This window comes from Psammomys obesus, unplaced genomic scaffold, assembly GCF_907164565.1.
Source record: "Psammomys obesus unplaced genomic scaffold, mPsaObe1.curated_primary_1811, whole genome shotgun sequence".
Classification (NCBI taxonomy): Eukaryota; Metazoa; Chordata; class Mammalia; order Rodentia; family Muridae; genus Psammomys; species Psammomys obesus.
This window is the reverse complement of record NW_026596064.1, coordinates 1321918-1338749: the sequence shown is the minus strand read 5'-3', so window position 1 is coordinate 1338749 and position 16832 is coordinate 1321918. Positions and strand designations below refer to the sequence as shown.

Genomic DNA, 16832 nt, shown 5'->3' with positions numbered 1-16832 from the left:
CCGCCACGTTGTCTCGGGGGGGGGGGGTACACATTACAGGGGCCAGGGACGGGGGGAGGCAGGTCCAGAAAGTCCAAAGCCGACCCACGGAGCCCGCGGTCGGACGCACGGAGGTAGCCTGACGAATGCGCGGACAGTCGACTACAAACTGACCGACCGCTGGGGACCTCCGGGGACGCGCCCAGCACGGTGGCACACGCCCCCCCGCCCCCATCCGAGCTCTTCCCGCGCTCTGCTCGGCTGGTACCTTTCCCTCTCTGCGCGCACGGCCGGCCCTCTCCCCAGCCACCTGGCCGAGGCCGACCTCGGCCACGGCCCGCCGGCCGCCGCCTTCCGAGGCCCTGCCGCGCCCCCAGCCTGGGGCGCTCAGCTCCCAGGCGCTCGGTCCAGCCGCGACGTCCGACCCTCCCCTTTCTCCCCGCGCGCGCGGCTGGCCGCTCCCGCCCAGCTGTCGCCTGCGCCGGCCGCTGCGGTTACCCCGGGCCCACGTGGCGGCCATCCGGGGCCACCTCGCGGGAACCTCCCACGGCTGCTCGCTCCACTCCAGGGATCACCGGGCTCGCCCGCTCGCTCGGACCGCCGGGCCCCGCCTCTTCCCGCCGGCCCGTGCCCGCCCCGCCTCCACCGCGCCCCGCCCGCCGTTCTCTGCCGCAGTCGGGCGCTCATCGTCATTCCGCTCTCGCCGCCGCCGCCGCCCCCGCCCCGCCCCCGCCCGGTCCCCGCCGCTGCCGCCGCCGCCTGCCCAGCGGCCCGGGAGGCGGAGGCGCGGGGGAGGAGGCCCCGCTCGGCTCCGCAGTCCCGGATGCTGCATGACTTCATCCTTCCGCCGGCTCCCCTGCTGAGCTAGGGCCGGTCCGGCAGCTAGCCTCTGCCCGTGCCCCGCCGCAGTCCCCAGCCCTCCCGGTGCCCGCCATGTCCGAGATCCTACCCTACGGCGAGGACAAGATGGGCCGCTTCGGCGCAGACCCCGAGGGCTCCGACCTCTCTTTCAGCTGCCGCCTTCAGGACACCAACTCCTTCTTCGCCGGCAACCAGGCCAAGCGGCCCCCCAAGCTGGGCCAGATCGGCCGAGCCAAGAGAGGTACGCGGCCCGGGCCCGGAGTCGCCGCCTGACCCAGAAACCCTTTGCCCGGCGTCCCCGGGCTGCCGTTTCCCGTCAAGTGGCGGCTGCTCTTGCCGCAGACCGGCGCAGCCAGCCGCGCACCCGCCCGGGTCGGGGAGGGTCCCTGCTGTGGAGTTGTCCCATTCCTTCCCTCTCCCGGGAATACGGTGTCCCGGATTCGAAGCTCGCCACTTCTGGAAAAAGAGCCCTGGCTCCTGGGCGAGGGGGAGGGGCCGCTCAGGGTATTTGGGGCTGCTTGGCACTGGCGACGCAGGATGGTGGGCCGATTCCTCGGGCTGAGAGGAGTAGGTGGATGTGGCTGGAGGGCGGGGAGGCCGGGGCTCCGGCTGTCTTGGTGGTTTGCCCGGGGATGGGGCTTCTGGTGGCCCTATCAGAGCAGGGGTTCTGGTGGAGAGGAGGGCCACGCCAGGCGGCAGTTTCGTCTGAGCCCAATTTGAGGAGGGGACTGTGTCCGAGGGAGAGGTTCCTGGTCAGTTCAGAGGGAGAAAGGCTCGGGTGACGGGAGGCTTCGCAGTAGGAGTCTCTGGAAGAGGGGTGTTCCCACCTGGGGAGGTTCGGGTCCCAGGTTCGGTAGCAGATGGGGTCCGCAGGAGAGTTCGGGTGGAGGGGATGGGGTGTCGAGGGAGCACGGGCAGTAGAGTAGATGTGCGCGGGGCGTGAGAACACGGGCCCCGCTCTCGCCGCCGCCCCCCGAGACCGCGCGGCTGATGCGCTTTCTCCCTGCGCAGTGGTGATCGAGGATGACCGGATAGACGACGTGCTGAAGGGGATGGGGGAGAAGCCTCCGTCCGGAGTGTAGACGCGCGGGCTCTGGCGGCGGGCTCCGGGCCCAGCCCCGCAGCGGCCAGGAGCACGGGCCGGCGATGCGGCGGCCGGCGCACCCCCGCCCGGGCCGAGGTGCCTGCGGGCGGGGGCCGCAGGGACACGCCGCCGCGGGGTCGGTGTTGCTGCCGCCGCTGCCCGGCGCTCCGGAGCTGTCCGCTTCAGCACCACCGCGGCGGCGTTAGCGGTGGTGCGGACTAGCCCGGAGCCCGCCGACGCACTCATGCACTTTAGAACCTCGGGCCGCAGCTCCATCCCGCACACCGGAACCGACACAGAGACCCACGGCCCCCAGCCCGCCCCCTCCCGCACGGCTCCCCTGCCCCGCCCCTCCTCCGATCTATCTGGTCTGCAGCCCGGGCAGCTGCGGCGTCGGACTGTGAGGCCAGGGAGGTTTGGCTGCATATTTGCATGAGCTTCCTACCCACCTCAGCCTAGCCCTCCGGGCCTTTCCTCTACTGTACCCCTGTCTGGCGTGACCCCGGCCTCTTTCTAAGGGACTTCCTCAGCACATTTGTATTTTTATATCCGATTCTTTGTTTACTGGCTCCGCTCATGGTTTGCGCCCTTCCCCCACAGCCTCCGCCATGCTCTTCTGCGCCTGGCAGATAGGACAGGTGTCGAGACTGGGATGGGACAAGCCCCCAACATGGTAACTAACCACATGGCCAGTCTGCCCAAATCTGACCCCAGGAGGCTCACTGGGAGACTCCTCCCTCCCAAGGGATCACCTTTTAAGGGCCCAGATCTGACTTCACCTTGGACCCCTTCATGTTACCCCTGGGAACCCAAATGGTGACTGCTCGGTACCTTTGGATGACACCTGTGGACCTGAACATATTCTTTACCCAGGGTTGTCCTTTGTAAAAATGTTTCTCCATCCTCAATGTAACAGGAGTGTGTGAATAAACACAGACCTCTGTGTGTGAGTGTGTGTGTGCACGTGTGTGCCTGCTGCTTCAGTCTGCTGGGAGATAGGTGTTGATAATCTTGGGTGCAAGTTCCTGGTGGGGAAAGGTTACCATGTGAGCCCTAGCAGGGCAGCCTGGTGTGGGAACACCGCAATTATATGACCTCCTTAAGGCCATGCATAGCCTAAACAGGACAGGTCACCAGTGTTGGGGCTGGGATCAGAAGCATAAAGCCATCTAAATTCTAAGTATTTAGTTTCTTCAGGATAAATCAGGTTGGAGGAGCATATCCAAGGTGGAGGAGCTGTGTTGAACTTTACCCCAAAAAACAAAATCATGTGTCACTCAGTATGTTGGGGAAGGTGGGGGAATCCTGTAGAAATAAAAATCCTAGAAGCCAGGAACCTGGGGTCTGGGACCTAGCTGGACTCACACTGTGTTGGTTCACATGGGCTTGATCCCGCCAGCACTGTTTTATGCATGAGACCCAGCCACCAACCCCCAGTCCCAAACTGGGAGTTCCAACTCCCTAGGAGCCTAATGCACAAAGGCAGGAAGGGCTTGGAGACCATGCTTCCCATCTCACAGCTGGATGGCACTGAGGAAGTCCTCGTTATCTGAGTCTTGGAGGAAGCAGGGTGGGGCAGGAGGGCTGGGAGGTGAGAGGATCTGGGCCCCCAGGGCTAGCTGGGTCACACTGAGCTCTCCGCCCTTATGCATGATGTAAAAGTGGAAATGAAAACCACTGCCATAGGTCGTGTGCCTCAGAGACCAGGCATATCGGGGTTGAGCATAGTGTCTGACCCTAAAGTGGGGACCCGAGGAAGTCATGGAGATGAACCGGCCTCCAGGAACAAGCACCCGGCTCACCTGCAAGGCAGACAGAGAAGCCATCAGCGTGGAATCATCTCCAGGTTCTCAAAGGTCAGTACAGCCCATAATGATCTCCTAACCAAACCTAGGTACTACCCCATATCCAGGAGCTCTGGCTTCCTTTGGCAGACTAAGCCACCCTCTGCCTTTGGTTGTTCTACATGAGGCTCAATTCTACACAGGGAAGAGCATGGCCATACAGGAGGTATTGCTTTCCTATCAACGACTCACTTTCCCAATCTGTGTCACCTGTCTGGAACCTGGCTACTACTTCTCTATGTCAAGCCAGTATCCAACCATTGATTGGCCTTTGTGGGCCTTGGTTACTCCAGTGCCCTCTGTTCTGCAGGAAACCATACTTTTGAAGGTCACCTGCTCTAAATCTCACTCTCTGATTTCTGGGTTCTTCCAATCTCTTGAGAGTTCAACCCTTTCCCCTGCATCTTGACCTGCTGTCTTGTTGCTTCCTCACCTCACTCAGCACCTGGTCCACAGTGTGGACACCTTCAGAAGATACATTCCAGGGATCCGGCTCCCCAGCAAGCAGGGCATCCAGCGTGCCCTTCTCGAGGACAACATCAAAGGAGCCACTAGGGAAGCCCAGTGCTCGCACATCCATGGTCTCCCAGCGTAGACTGGGTACATGGGCATAGCGAACTTGCATGGCTGCCACTACCACTGGAGAGTAATCCACACTGGTCACATTGGGGAAGCCTCCGAGGAATAGCTCGTAGCTCAAGGCACTGTTCCCGCAACCTGCCATGGGGTGGGATGGGTAACAAGAGCTAGGTTAGCTTTGGTTCTCACCTTCTCATTATTTACCCATGATTTGCCCTGTTTTTCTTCCCATTTATCCCCTGGCCCTGCATCAGGTTCTTAGAGCAGCAGGGTATAGAAGAGCGCTCAGTTTTGGAATCACACAGACTTGGGCATAACCTGTTTCTGTCTCTCTCGGCTATGCGGACTAGAGGAAGTTGCTTCAGTACCAAGAACTTGGGTTTCTCATCTAAGAAGGTGACAAGAACAGTCAGTAGCTAGCCTACACACAGTTGCAGTGCACTACATTTAAGGGCTAAAAACATCTGTGGAGTTGTTGAAGGAGCTTAGAATGCAAGAGTTCAAGGATTTGGATTTTACTTTCCCAGTTACAAAGGAAAGCGTTTGATTCTTGGGGCCTCTGTTCCCTCACGTTCAGAATGTATACAGTATTGGCACTGTTAGGACCATCATACTATTACCCTCAAGGTAATCCTAGCCTTTTAGAAGATCTTAAGAGATACCAACCCCTTGCTGTGATTTCCAAGGCAGAATCAATCAACTAAGGGAAGGCTAGGTGGGCACACGCACTGTCCTGACTCTATGTATTGGACACTCCACTTTGGTCTCTGCTGATAAAGAGTACCTGCTCTGGGGAAGCAGATAAATGAACAGAGTGCTTTACTAGCATGCACAAAGCCCTGGGTCGGCTCCTCAACACCATATAAACTGAATGTAGTAGTGTACGGTGATGCATGCCTGTAATCCCAGTGAGAGGATCAGGAGTCATTCCTGGCTACATAGCAAACTCAAAGCCAGCCTAAGCTATGAGACCCGAGGTTGGTTTTTTTGTTTGTTTTGTTGTTTTGAGACAGGGTCTCTCTGTGTAGCCCTGGCTGTCCTGGAATCCACAGGCTGGCCTTGAATTCAGAGATCTACCTGCCTCTGCCTTCTGGGTGCTGGAATTAAAGGTATACACCACAACTACCCAGCTTTGGTTTTGCTTTTAAGTGCCTGCTGTCAAGGAGTTTGTGCCTAAATGCAGACATATAACTACCATATACATAACTTAACGGACACATCTAGGTGGGCAACTGACCCTACCTCAGGTAGGTCTGCAAGAATTTCAGAGACACCAACTCAAAAGAACTGAGAAACAAGCAGTGTGCAGGGGTAAAGTGTCTACAGCGCAATCTCTAAGCATGGCGGTGTCACCTTTAAATCCCAGCATTTAGGAGGCACAGGCAGGCAGGCTAAATGAAACCCTGTCGCAAAAACACACCAGCAACAAAAAGAAAGAGTGCTCTCCAAGAGAGCAAGGTCAAGGAGATGGAGATGGTAAGAGTAGACGTATACAGCCCAGTGGGCACACCTGCTTTGGAAGACGCAGTGGTCTCTTGCAGGTCTTCCTGTGGCCTGTCTTGGGCTAGGAGTGGGGCTAGACAGCAGCTCTTAGCAGGTCCCATACAGGGATCTCTCCATATTGGGATCCAGACTGCTTTGAATCCTTATTTATCTGTATCATAGAATCATGAGATTAGGAATTCAAGGTCAGCCTGTGTTATATAATACCATGACTCAAAAATCAAAAACAAGCTGGGCTTGGTGGCAGGTACCTTTAATTCCAGCACTGAGGAGGCAAAGGCAGGCAGATCTCTGAGTTCTGGGCCAGCCTTGGTGACATAATGAAATCCTACCGCAAAAAACAAAAACAAACAAACAAAACCTAAAAATTTTAGATAGGATAGCTATATAGTTGAGAATGAATTTCTGGTCTTTCTACTTCTGCCAGGTTTTGGTACCAAACGAATGAATAAAGAAATAAAAAGGGGAGGACATGACTGTTACTAGGTATGGTGGAGGTTTGTTACAGATAAGTGGGAGAGCATAGTCAGAGGTCAGGACATCTGAGAGATTCCAGAGTAGACAGGACCCTGAGCCATGAGAGAAGAGCAAGGAAGAGAAGGGATAGGAGAAAGAGGGGAACCAGGTAAAAAAGCCAGGTAACCAACATGGTTGGGTTAAATAGGGAATGACAGCTGAAGGAAGGGCAGACCAGCCCCTGGGCTAAAGAATTTTTGGGTACGGGGTAGGGCATACAAGCTAAGAGGCCCCTGTAACAGGTAGGGGCTGAGGGATTGCAGAAAGAACCTGGCTCCCAGTGTCCACTTTGATATGTCAAATAGGCACCTCAGCCGTTTGTCCCAGGTTTGAAAACTGACACTTCTACTTCTGGATCGCTGGGATTTCAGATGTGTACCACCATTTCCAGTTTCTATGGAGCTAGGAATCACACCCAGAGCTTCCTGCACGATAGGCAAGCACCAATCGAGCTACATCTCTATCCCCCCAAATTATTACAGTTAATAGTCACTGTATACTCAGTATTATGCTAAGTAATTCATAACAATTATCTCATTTTATTTTCATATTGATTCATGCACAAATAGTATTTTATTGTTCTCAGTTTTTAGATGGAGAAGCAGGTAAGGGACTTTCCAAGGACACATAGAGGAGGAGCTTCTTTAGGCTGACACTAGTCTCACTCCAAGCCAGAGCTTTTGAACACTATGCTCAACTGCCTTTCAGTTTTCAAGAAGCCCACTCAAGTCCAGTGGTGACACTCCAGCTTGGGCTAATTTAGGCTATATTTCACCATGAAGTCATTACAGAATTCTAATTTCCTCTCCCTATCTGATGCACAGCAAAACAGCAGAACTGGAAACCCTGACATAAGAGAGCATCTTTATTTCACATGTCAAATGACGACAGCAGATACTGTCAATGTCCCGACCAGATCCCTGAGGCCCTTTTGTAAGTTTTAGTATGTCCCCCGGTTTTGGTATGTGTTTGCTTGTAATGGTTTTCATCTGTGATGCCTCAGGCTGAAATTATTCTTGAGGAAATTTTGCCTGAGATCACAATTTCGTTTATCTTTTTGCCTTTCCCCATTCTTACCAGTTTCTCCTGGAAGCTACTACTAGATGAATGCCTTAGACATGAATCTCCTTCTCAAGATGCTTTCTGAGAAATTCAGCTTAAGACAGTGACTCACAGTAGACTCACACCCATCATCTCAGCATCCAGGAGGCGAAGGCAGACAGAGCTCTGTAAGCCTGAAGCCAGATTAGTCTACTATTGAGTTTCAGGTCAGCCAGGACTATATGGGACTGTCTCAAACCTAGGTTGTATTGGAGAACATCAATTCTTTTTTCAAGTGTACTGCCTATAGCTGTGTGTCTATTACCATAACAGAACTGAGTGTGAGAGATTGCAAAGCCTAAATTATTTACTCTCTGGCCATGTTTACAGACCCCTAACCTACAGTGACTTTTTTGTTTTTGTTTAAGATGGGGTTTCTCTGCATAGTCTTGACTGTCCTTGCCTTTGTAGACCAGGCTGGCCTCGAACTCACAGAGATCCACTTGCCTATGCCTCCCTGGGTGCTGGGATTACAGGTGTGCGCCACTGCCCTGGGTCCTACATGGTGCCTCTTAATACTTGTTACTCAGCTTTAGAAATTGAGTAAATAGCACGCTGCTCACATCTGTGGAGATGAAATGTAATATAGGTGACCCCCCAAATTCTGAGGACTGCGTTTAGATCTTGCAGATCTAAGCTTTCTGAAAACCTTAACTTCTACATTTCGACTTTTCATGCCTCCTAGCTAGAAAAAGGATACCGCCCAGTCAGGAAGATGTCAGGGTGGTGTCCTGACAGTCAGCTATGGAGACTGCTGACAACAATCCTGAAGCCAGGTCTGCTGGTGCCCACCTGCAAACCCAACTCTTGGGAGGTAGAGGTGGAGAGTGGCTGCAAATTCAGGGCCAGTATGTCCTAATTAATAAGCTCTCAGGCCAATCAGCCTAAATAAAGACCCTATTTCAACAAAAGAGAAAAAAAAAAAAAAAAAAACCTTAGAATCCATATTAGATTTCCCTGGAATTAGAATCTCAGAGTGAGGCCTGGCTTGCCAGTTAATTTTGAAAGGCACTACAGCTTGATAAACATAGTTCTGTGGTAAATCTGTAAGTGTAATCGTTTACAACCACAGAATTAAAGAAACTTTTTACTTCTAGTGGGGAGAAGTTATGGGGAAACTATAAGGAAACTCTGAAAACACATTGTTAGTATTTAGGCAGCCTGCTTCTGGGTTGCCTAGTGACCTATGATGTCATGTATAGCCGGCCAGGTAGGCACACCTGGCAGGCTGGCAGGCTGGCAGGCATGGCTCAGATGTGCAGAAGCTATACAAGGACCAGCCCACCACTTTGTCTCTTTCTTTTGCTCTTGTGCTTACTTGCTGTCTCCTGCTTTCTCCCCTTTCTCTGTCGGGGCACCCCTTCCCTCCCCCATCATGTCTCTCTCTCTCTCTCTCCTTCTCCCTCTCCCTCCAAACCTCTTTCATATAATAACTGTTGTGTGCATCATCATTTCATTGGTGCACTGGCATCTGTTGTGTGCATGGCATCCTTTTAAAATAAATACTAACATCTGGTGCCAAAACCCGGGAGGGCTCTTCTAGCAGTGTTTAGACACGCTAGGACCCCTCTTTCACATGCCCACCCACAACAAATCTTTCTCTGGCACCCGCATCTCCTGCTCCTTTCAGGATCACTTAACCTGTTTCTGCCCACTGCTGCGGCCACACACATCTGTCCCACTTCTGGCGGCTGCTTGGATGTGTATGAGGCCCACAACAGTTCAGTGGTAGAATTCTTGCCTGCCACACAGGAGGCCCGGGTTCGATTCCTGGCCAATGCACCGATGAAATGATGATGCACACAACAGATATTAAATGAAAGAGGTTTATTGGATGGAGATGGAGAAGAAGAGACATGATGGGGGAGGGGAGAGGGCACCCCTGCAGAGAAAGGGGAGAAAACAGGAGATGGCAAGAGAGCGCAAGAGCCAGAGAGAGAGGTAAGACGCAGGAGTCCATTTATAGCTTCTGGGCAACTGAGCCACACCTGCGGGAAGGGGGAGGGGAAGGGGAGGTGGGCAGGGAGAAGAGCCACACATGACATTCATAGGTTACTAGGCAACCCAGAAGCAGGCTACCTAAATACTAACACATATGAAGCTTTTTTTTTTTTGACCAGGTATTGGTCTAGGTATTTCACAACCTCATATAACCATTAAAAAAAAATAAAAATAATCTGATATGTAAGTTTTCATTTTCTTATTTACATTTTGTTTTGCTGAAACAGGGTCTCTCTATGTAACCCCCTAGCTGTACTGGAACTTGCTGCATAGACCAGGATGGTCTCTTGTCTTCCACTGCTAGGGTTAAAGGTGTGAGCCACCACACCTAGATAGATTTTTATTTTCTTCTTAAGGCCTGGAAATGGAGGCACGGAAATTTAGAGATTTTGTGCAAAATGGCAATTCCAGCTAAGACAAGTTTCTCCCATTAACTACCTGCTCCCGGAGTCCAAATTCTTAGCCAATAGGTAATATTTTCTAGTCCTGGACATGTTCTACTTCCCAAATTGAGTAGTGCAGACACACACATTATAGTATTTATATTTTACATATATACTGTTTGTGTAAGAGATACTCTTTTTATCTCTACCAAGTATTCCACTTAAATGTACACAAGCTTTAGAGGCAGGGGCAAGTGGATCTCTGTGAGTTCCAAGCCAACCTGTTCTACAAAGTGAGTTTCAGGCCAGCCAGGATTACGGTGAGACCGTCTCAAACAAAACAAAACAAAAGGTATACATGTATACTGAACAAAACGTTTAAAAACTACATTTGGAAAGCAACTCTACTCATTCAAACTTCTCTGAGTTTCCAGCAGCTGACAGTGGGAGAGAAACACCAACTGGCACAGCTAGACCTCTCAGAGATCCTGCTTTCCGTAAAAGCGTTTTCTTCACCTACCTTAGCTGCAATTCCCCATCAGACTCAGAGAGTGTTAGTCTATCCTATTAGTGTTTAGGACCAAGTTTCAGCTAGGGCTCAGAGGAGTAGTAAGTCCCTTTACCTGACAATGGCTCCGGGTGCCCACTGGTGCGAAAAGAAAACTAGGTGTTATGGTGGGAAGTGCACATGACTTACTCCAGAAAAGTTAGCAATCCCATTTCTAGACATGGAAACGGAAGCACACAATGGATTCATGACTTGTCCTGAGTTACACAGCCAATTCATGTTGGGACTTGAAGTAGGTCCACAGACATGAGCTTCCCCGCGTCCTAGGCTGGGACACCGAAGGACTGTCTTTTTCCAGAGTTTTTGATGATCTCTTATTTCTGTTTGCCCTGGCTACATACAGACGGATTCGGAAGGTACTGATCTTGGCTCCGAACTGGGGCGTCCTCGTATTGGAGAAAGCAGAAAGGAAGAAAGTGGATGAGGTCTGGCCGGCCACCCGCGGCTGGGACACTACCCACCTAGCACGAGGATACGGTCCTCAGGGCACAGCTCCGGCTCTAGGAGGGCACGGAAGGAAGCGAAGTCCCCAAACCACTCGTACGGTCCAGAGTCGGCCGCATCTTGGTAGCGCCGGTCCCAGTATTGGACTTGGCAGTACTGGAAGTTCCGCTCGGGCAGGTCCGGAGGGGACGCGGGAGTCCGAGGAGAGGCCATGCTCCGGGCGGCGCCGCAGCCCAGAGCAGGGCTCGGAAGCCCAATCGCCGAGGTAGGAAACGGGAGGCGGAGCCTGCGTCTCCGCCCTGCCCTGCAGTTGCTCCACGCGAACACGTGGAACTTCCGTCACCTTCTGAGCTCTGTTTTGAAAATCGTCCGGCTGGAAAGCTGAATTGCCCATATCAACTCGACCACGTTTTCTCCCGTCAGACTCTCCCAGGCTTATCGCTGCGTTCTCTCGTGCTCAGTTTCGACAACCCTTTCCATTGAGAAGCCTGGTTAATTAAAGATTGCCTTCTTCCCAAGATTTTTTGGAGGACCTTAAGGAAGGCGGGAAGGACGGTGAAAGGTTTCTCCTCTAACGTGAACACAATTACCCTCGACACAGGCCAAGTGGAAAGCTGGGCTTGGAGAACAGAGGCCAGACCTGTTGTTTTTCTGGACAAACAATCTGATATATTAGCGTTTATGTGCTCTCGATGGGACATACGCCGGGAAGTTTATGTATATTTTATATTACAATAGCGTGTAGTCCAACAGAGGAGATGGTTGCGTGCGTTCTAAGTCCCAGCTGTCTTAATCAGGGTTGTCTTATTCAGGTCCGCATATCCATGTTAGAAATATTTCTAAGCCATTGTATATAATAAATATCCAGTGGTATATAATAAATACCCAGTGGATCATCTTTAGCTAGAAACTCTGGTGCCCTAACCTCAATTGGAATCGATAGACTGCTGTGGAATAAACAAGGATTCTGGTTACTCGGATCAGCATTCAGTTTGCGAGGACGCCCAGGGCGAGCAGCGGAACCTAGTGTCTTGGGGTTGGGTTTCCCGGGTGGTGGGAACCACAAGAGTGGCGCACCATCAACATGGCTGCTAGGCTGCGGAAACGCGGCCCGCCGGGTTCTGTCGCCCAGCCGGGTTCTGTCGACCTACCTGCAGGACTCTGGAAACAGTGGCTACAGCGGGCCTGGCAAGAACTCCACCAACTGCTGCAGGAGCCACGCTACACACTGCTTGTGGCCTCCTGCCTCTGCCTAGCAGAGGTGGGCATCACCTTCTTGGTCATTCACAGGGTGGCATGTGAGTTCATTGAAGGGGAGAGACCTGGAGGGAGGGAGGAACCTCTGAAGGAAACTAGATTACAGAGCATTCATTCATCATTCAAACCCTATTCTCTCCCTGAGCCCCAAGCCCGCTTTCCAAGTCTGTTTCCCGTAAGGGAGGGAGGTGACGCTAGAGATTGCCCTCTGTAGGTAGTAACATCCAGCCTGTTAAAGCATAAGCAGCCAGGAGTAAGTTCTGGCCAGAATTAACGTACCATCGCTGATGTTTATACCCTTAGACAGTCACTTGCCCTCCCAGATCTGTTTTTTCGTGCATTTAATTCTTAGGTCTTGAAAATCCTTTTGAAGAATGGCCTTTTGTGACCATTTGAGTCCATTAGGTATTGGTGTCTTTTTTTTTTTCCCCCCAAACAAACAAAAAAACCGAAACAACAACAAAAACAACAGGTTTTACTCTGTAACCTCGATTGCCTTAGAACTTGCTGTGTAGACCAGGGTGGCTTCAAGCTCAGAGATCTGCCTGCTTCTGTCTCTTCTGCTTCTGTTGAGGTAGACACCACCACAACTGGCTTCATAAAGATCCCTGATTTTAAAATGAGGATGAGACACATTCTCACCGTTAACCTCTAGCCCCCTCACTCATGCACACATACATGCAGACACACCCACCTATATGTGCACCCACATATAGGCATGTGTACACACAGACAGAACAAACCCCTTTCCATTTAAGAACCTAGGAGGGACGTATATGACAAACAAGATGTCTGGGCTTGTGATACTACCCGAGGGACCCAGGAAGGAGAATAAATTTGTAGTAGATCATAAATTCAATTCTAGACATTGAGTTTGAGATACCTGGATTAATGGACCTAAAGAGAAGGCTTAGCAGATAGTGTTTACATTCAAGTGTGAGAACCAGAGTTAGGATCCCCATAAGTGCCAGGTAGACACAGTGGCCCACCTATAATCCCAGCGCTGGAGAAGCAGGACATGGGATCAGAGCAAACTGACTAGCTAGACTCTGTTATATGAGTAATGGAGGAAGACACCAAATGTCAATCCCTGGCCTCCTTCGTGTGTGTGTGTGTGTGTGTGTGTGTGTTTGCGCGCATGCAGTTAGATAAGGGATGGAGATGAAAGAAGCCCTGGGAATAAGATGGAACTCAGTGCTTTGGTGGTCTGAAAGCATGGGGGTTAGAGGTTGGCAAGTTCTGGGCTTGGAAGTAACTAGACCATGTTATTTTTATCTTCCAGACACAGAGATTGACTGGAAGGCCTACATGGCCCAGGTGGAGGGTTTCATCAGTGGCACATATGACTACACACAGCTGCGGGGTGACACCGGACCTCTTGTGTGAGTGAGGATAGGAGGTTTAAAGAGATTGTGAAGGGCTGGATGGGTACCAGGCTGCTTGTCCTGACCTAGGCTCCTGTTCCCTTTCATCTTCCAGCTACCCAGCTGGTTTTTTATACATCTTTATGGGGCTCTACTATGCTACTGGCCGTGGCACTGACATCCTCATGGCCCAGAACATCTTTGCTGTGCTCTACCTCATTACCTTGGTGCTTGTTTTCTTGATCTACCACCAGACCTCCAAGGTGAGTTTATGCTACAAGCACTGACTGGCCCTGGCCTGAAATGGGTGGTGGGGATGGCTCGGATTTGGGGAGCTGACCTTGATGCCCACCCTTTAGGTACCTCCCTTCGTCTTTTTCTTCATGTGTTGTGCCAGGAAGAGGTTGATACTTAGGAAAAGCAATGCCATAGCCACTGGGTCATTGAAGAGCCGCAGTACAAAGATGGAGTGGACACGGTAAGAGGCACAACACTGGGGCTGGGGCTGCTGCTGTTTCAGGTCAGTGCCTCTGCCTTCCATCCCCATGGGCATTTCCGTATCTCCCCAATGTTCTGCAGCAGAGAGTATAAAGAGTGGTGAGATCATGGTGTCACTCAGGGCCTCCATGAAAGTCTCTCTTTCCCCATGCTTTGTTCCCATCTCGTCCCGGGATGGCATCCGTTGTTGGAGTTGACCCTCTAACACTGTAAATATGTTATTCAGTATGTGTCCAGTTAGTCTGGACACAGGGACTAGGTGTTATTCCCTTCCTGCCAACCTCCTCCCATGATGTTTTATGATCCTCTAATGGTTCTGGATGAGGACCACATCCTGGTGCTTAATGACCTGGGGAGAGAAATCTGTGAGGAGGTGGGTGTGTCTTTGATGGGGCACACAGTCCTGGAGCTGACCTCTGCCTTTCCTGTTCTTTGTCCATTTCAGCCTGGCTGTGTCTGTGAAGATGAATGTGCTCCTCTTCGCCCCTGGGTTGCTGTTCCTTCTCCTTACTCAGTTTGGTTTCCGTGGTGCCCTCCCCAAGCTAGCCACCTGCGCTGCTCTTCAGGTGCCTCTTCATTCTCCCCTTACTGATGAGAAAGGACAACTTCCAGGCCTCCTTAACTCTCTTAGGGCTTTCTCAAGAATTTGGAGTTGATTCTGAGCTGGGCAGCCACTGTCTCTGGGCTTTAGGTCTCATGGCTTCTGAACTTGGCAGGCCTCTCAGAGGCTTCCTAAAGCTGCCTGCTTAAAACCTGGTAAATCACTGGGCGTGGTGGCACATCTTTAATCCCAGCACTTGGGAGACAGAGGCAGGAGGATCTCTGAGTTCAAGTCCAGCCTGGTCTACAGAGCCAGGCCAGCTAGGGCTACATAGGGAGACACTCTCTAAATACCTTCCCCCCCCTCACCCTTATACACACACCCCTGATGAATTCTTTAGGAAGGTGGTATGACACCCCCCATCCCCCCCACCCCCCATGTTACTGTGATGTCAGGTTCTGGCAGGGTTTGGGAGTGGGGAGGCGTTCCTACTACTCCTTGTGGAAATAAGGGAACTTCTGGGGCTTCCATATCACTGTACTCTCCTAAGTGATTACCCTGAAGGCTGGGGTGAGCCTTAGAAGCTTTGCTGGCTTCATGCCCATCCTCAGGTAATGCTGGGATTACCCTTCCTGCTGGAGAACCCCATTGGCTACCTATCCCGCTCCTTTGACCTTGGCCGACAGTTTCTTTTCCGATGGACAGTGAACTGGCGCTTCCTTCCTGAAACCATCTTCCTACATCGTGCCTTCCATTTGGCCCTGTTGGCTGCCCATCTTAGCCTCCTCTTGCTGTTTGCCCTCTGTAGGTGGCACAGGTAAAAACAAAAAACAAAAAACCGGGGGTTAATATCATGGGAAGATTCACGGAGGAATGGAGGGAAGAACTTCAGCCTTAGGTGCTACTTGGGGGACATGGTAAGTTGATGGTGGTTAATCTAGAATTTGGCACAGGGTAGTGGTGGCACATGCCTTTAATCCTGGCACTAGGGAGGCAGAAATAGGTGGATCTTTATGAATTTGAGGCCAGCCTGACCTACACAGTGAGTTCCAGGACAGCCAAGGCTACACAGAAACCCTGTCTCGAAAAATAAAAAGATTAAAAAAAAAAAAAAAAGGAAGAATTTGGTACACATTTAGGGTTTGATAAATGTCTGAGTGACTTCTCTTCAGAACAGGGGAAAGTATTCTGTCACTGCTGAAGGACCCTTCCAAAAGAAAAGTTCCACCTCAACCCCTCACACCAAACCATATCCTTTAAATCATGGAAAGATAAATGTGGCTCTCTCAAAGCGTAAATAGAATCTTAGTCTGTTGGTCTCAGGTGGCTGGCTAGCTTGGGAGGAGGCAGGAGCCCACGCATCTGTGCCCTGCAGCAAACACTGCACATTTCAGCACAGCTTCTTCCTAAGTCCACATATTGGGCCAGCCAGCATTATGGGTGCATGCACGCCTCTTGGTATTACCCCGAGATTTCCTACATCCTAACAAGTAAAATCCACCTGAGTTAAGAGGAATTAAGGCTAGTAAGTGAGAGATTCAAACTCCTTAGGCTGCACAGGCCCAAGCATTGCTGAGGACCAGATCCAGAGAAGCTAAGAAGCTTGTCCAAGGCTTACACGTGGGAATGGCAGAGCCACGGTAGAGTGCTTTCTCACCCCAGAACTTTTGCCCCTTTTTTTGAACCCTTATTCCCCAACCCCCATCCCTTCTATTCATGCCCAAAGCCTTAACAATAATATTACAGATTGTTTCTACCCTCTTCACCTCCAACTTCATTGGCATCTGTTTTAGCCGCTCCCTGCACTACCAGTTTTATGTCTGGTATTTCCACACACTGCCCTACCTCCTGTGGGCTATGCCTGTAAGCTGGCTCACACACCTGCGCAGGTACTGCCTGGGACTACCTGGGAGAGTGGGAGGAGGGGTTGGGCAGGTCTGGGGCATGAGAAGTCTTAAAAGCTGCAGACCTTGAAAAGGATAAAATCTGTTTCTCCTTTCCAGGTTGCTGGTGCTGGGCCTCATTGAGCTCTCCTGGAACACATACCCATCCACATCATTCAGCTCTGCTGCCCTGCACATATGCCATGCTGTCATCCTGCTGCAGCTCTGGCTATCGCCTCAGGCTTTCCCTAAGAGGGTCAAGTCTAAAAGGAAAAGGCACTGAAATCCACCCCTTCCTTCTAGGACTCACTCAGGACAATGGGTGGAATGGACTGTTCTTAGAATAAACCTTGCCAAGTCTACCTTTGTGCAGCCTACGTAAAGATAGTGGTTGCTTGTGCCTAGGCCAAGCTATAAGGAGAATCT

At 51.5% G+C, this 16832-nt stretch overlaps 3 protein-coding genes across 3 annotated transcripts in view; 2 read left to right on the top strand and 1 right to left on the bottom strand.

Annotated features, from left to right (window-relative positions):
- Positions 1–11101, bottom strand: part of Ece2 (endothelin converting enzyme 2) — a 35284-nt gene extending 24183 nt beyond the window's left edge. Inside the window, 2 exon segments of the mRNA XM_055625151.1 lie at positions 4202–4485; positions 10881–11101. Of these exon segments, the coding sequence (XP_055481126.1) occupies positions 4202–4485; positions 10881–11076 (480 nt within the window). The 5' untranslated portion in view covers positions 11077–11101.
- Camk2n2 (calcium/calmodulin dependent protein kinase II inhibitor 2) lies at positions 704–2737 on the top strand. The gene is made up of 2 exons (XM_055625150.1): positions 704–1081; positions 1852–2737. The coding sequence occupies exons 1-2, from the start codon at positions 913–915 to the stop codon at positions 1920–1922; spliced, it is 240 nt and encodes a 79-aa protein (XP_055481125.1). The 5' UTR covers positions 704–912; the 3' UTR covers positions 1923–2737.
- An 841-nt stretch (positions 11102–11942) lies between the features above and the next one.
- Positions 11943–16768, top strand: Alg3 (ALG3 alpha-1,3- mannosyltransferase). Its single transcript, XM_055624972.1, has 8 exons — positions 11943–12161; positions 13403–13502; positions 13600–13747; positions 14428–14548; positions 15229–15340; positions 15696–15773; positions 16269–16412; positions 16527–16768. The coding sequence occupies exons 1-8, from the start codon at positions 11948–11950 to the stop codon at positions 16687–16689; spliced, it is 1080 nt and encodes a 359-aa protein (XP_055480947.1). The 5' UTR covers positions 11943–11947; the 3' UTR covers positions 16690–16768.
- Positions 16769–16832: the final 64 nt, after the last annotated feature.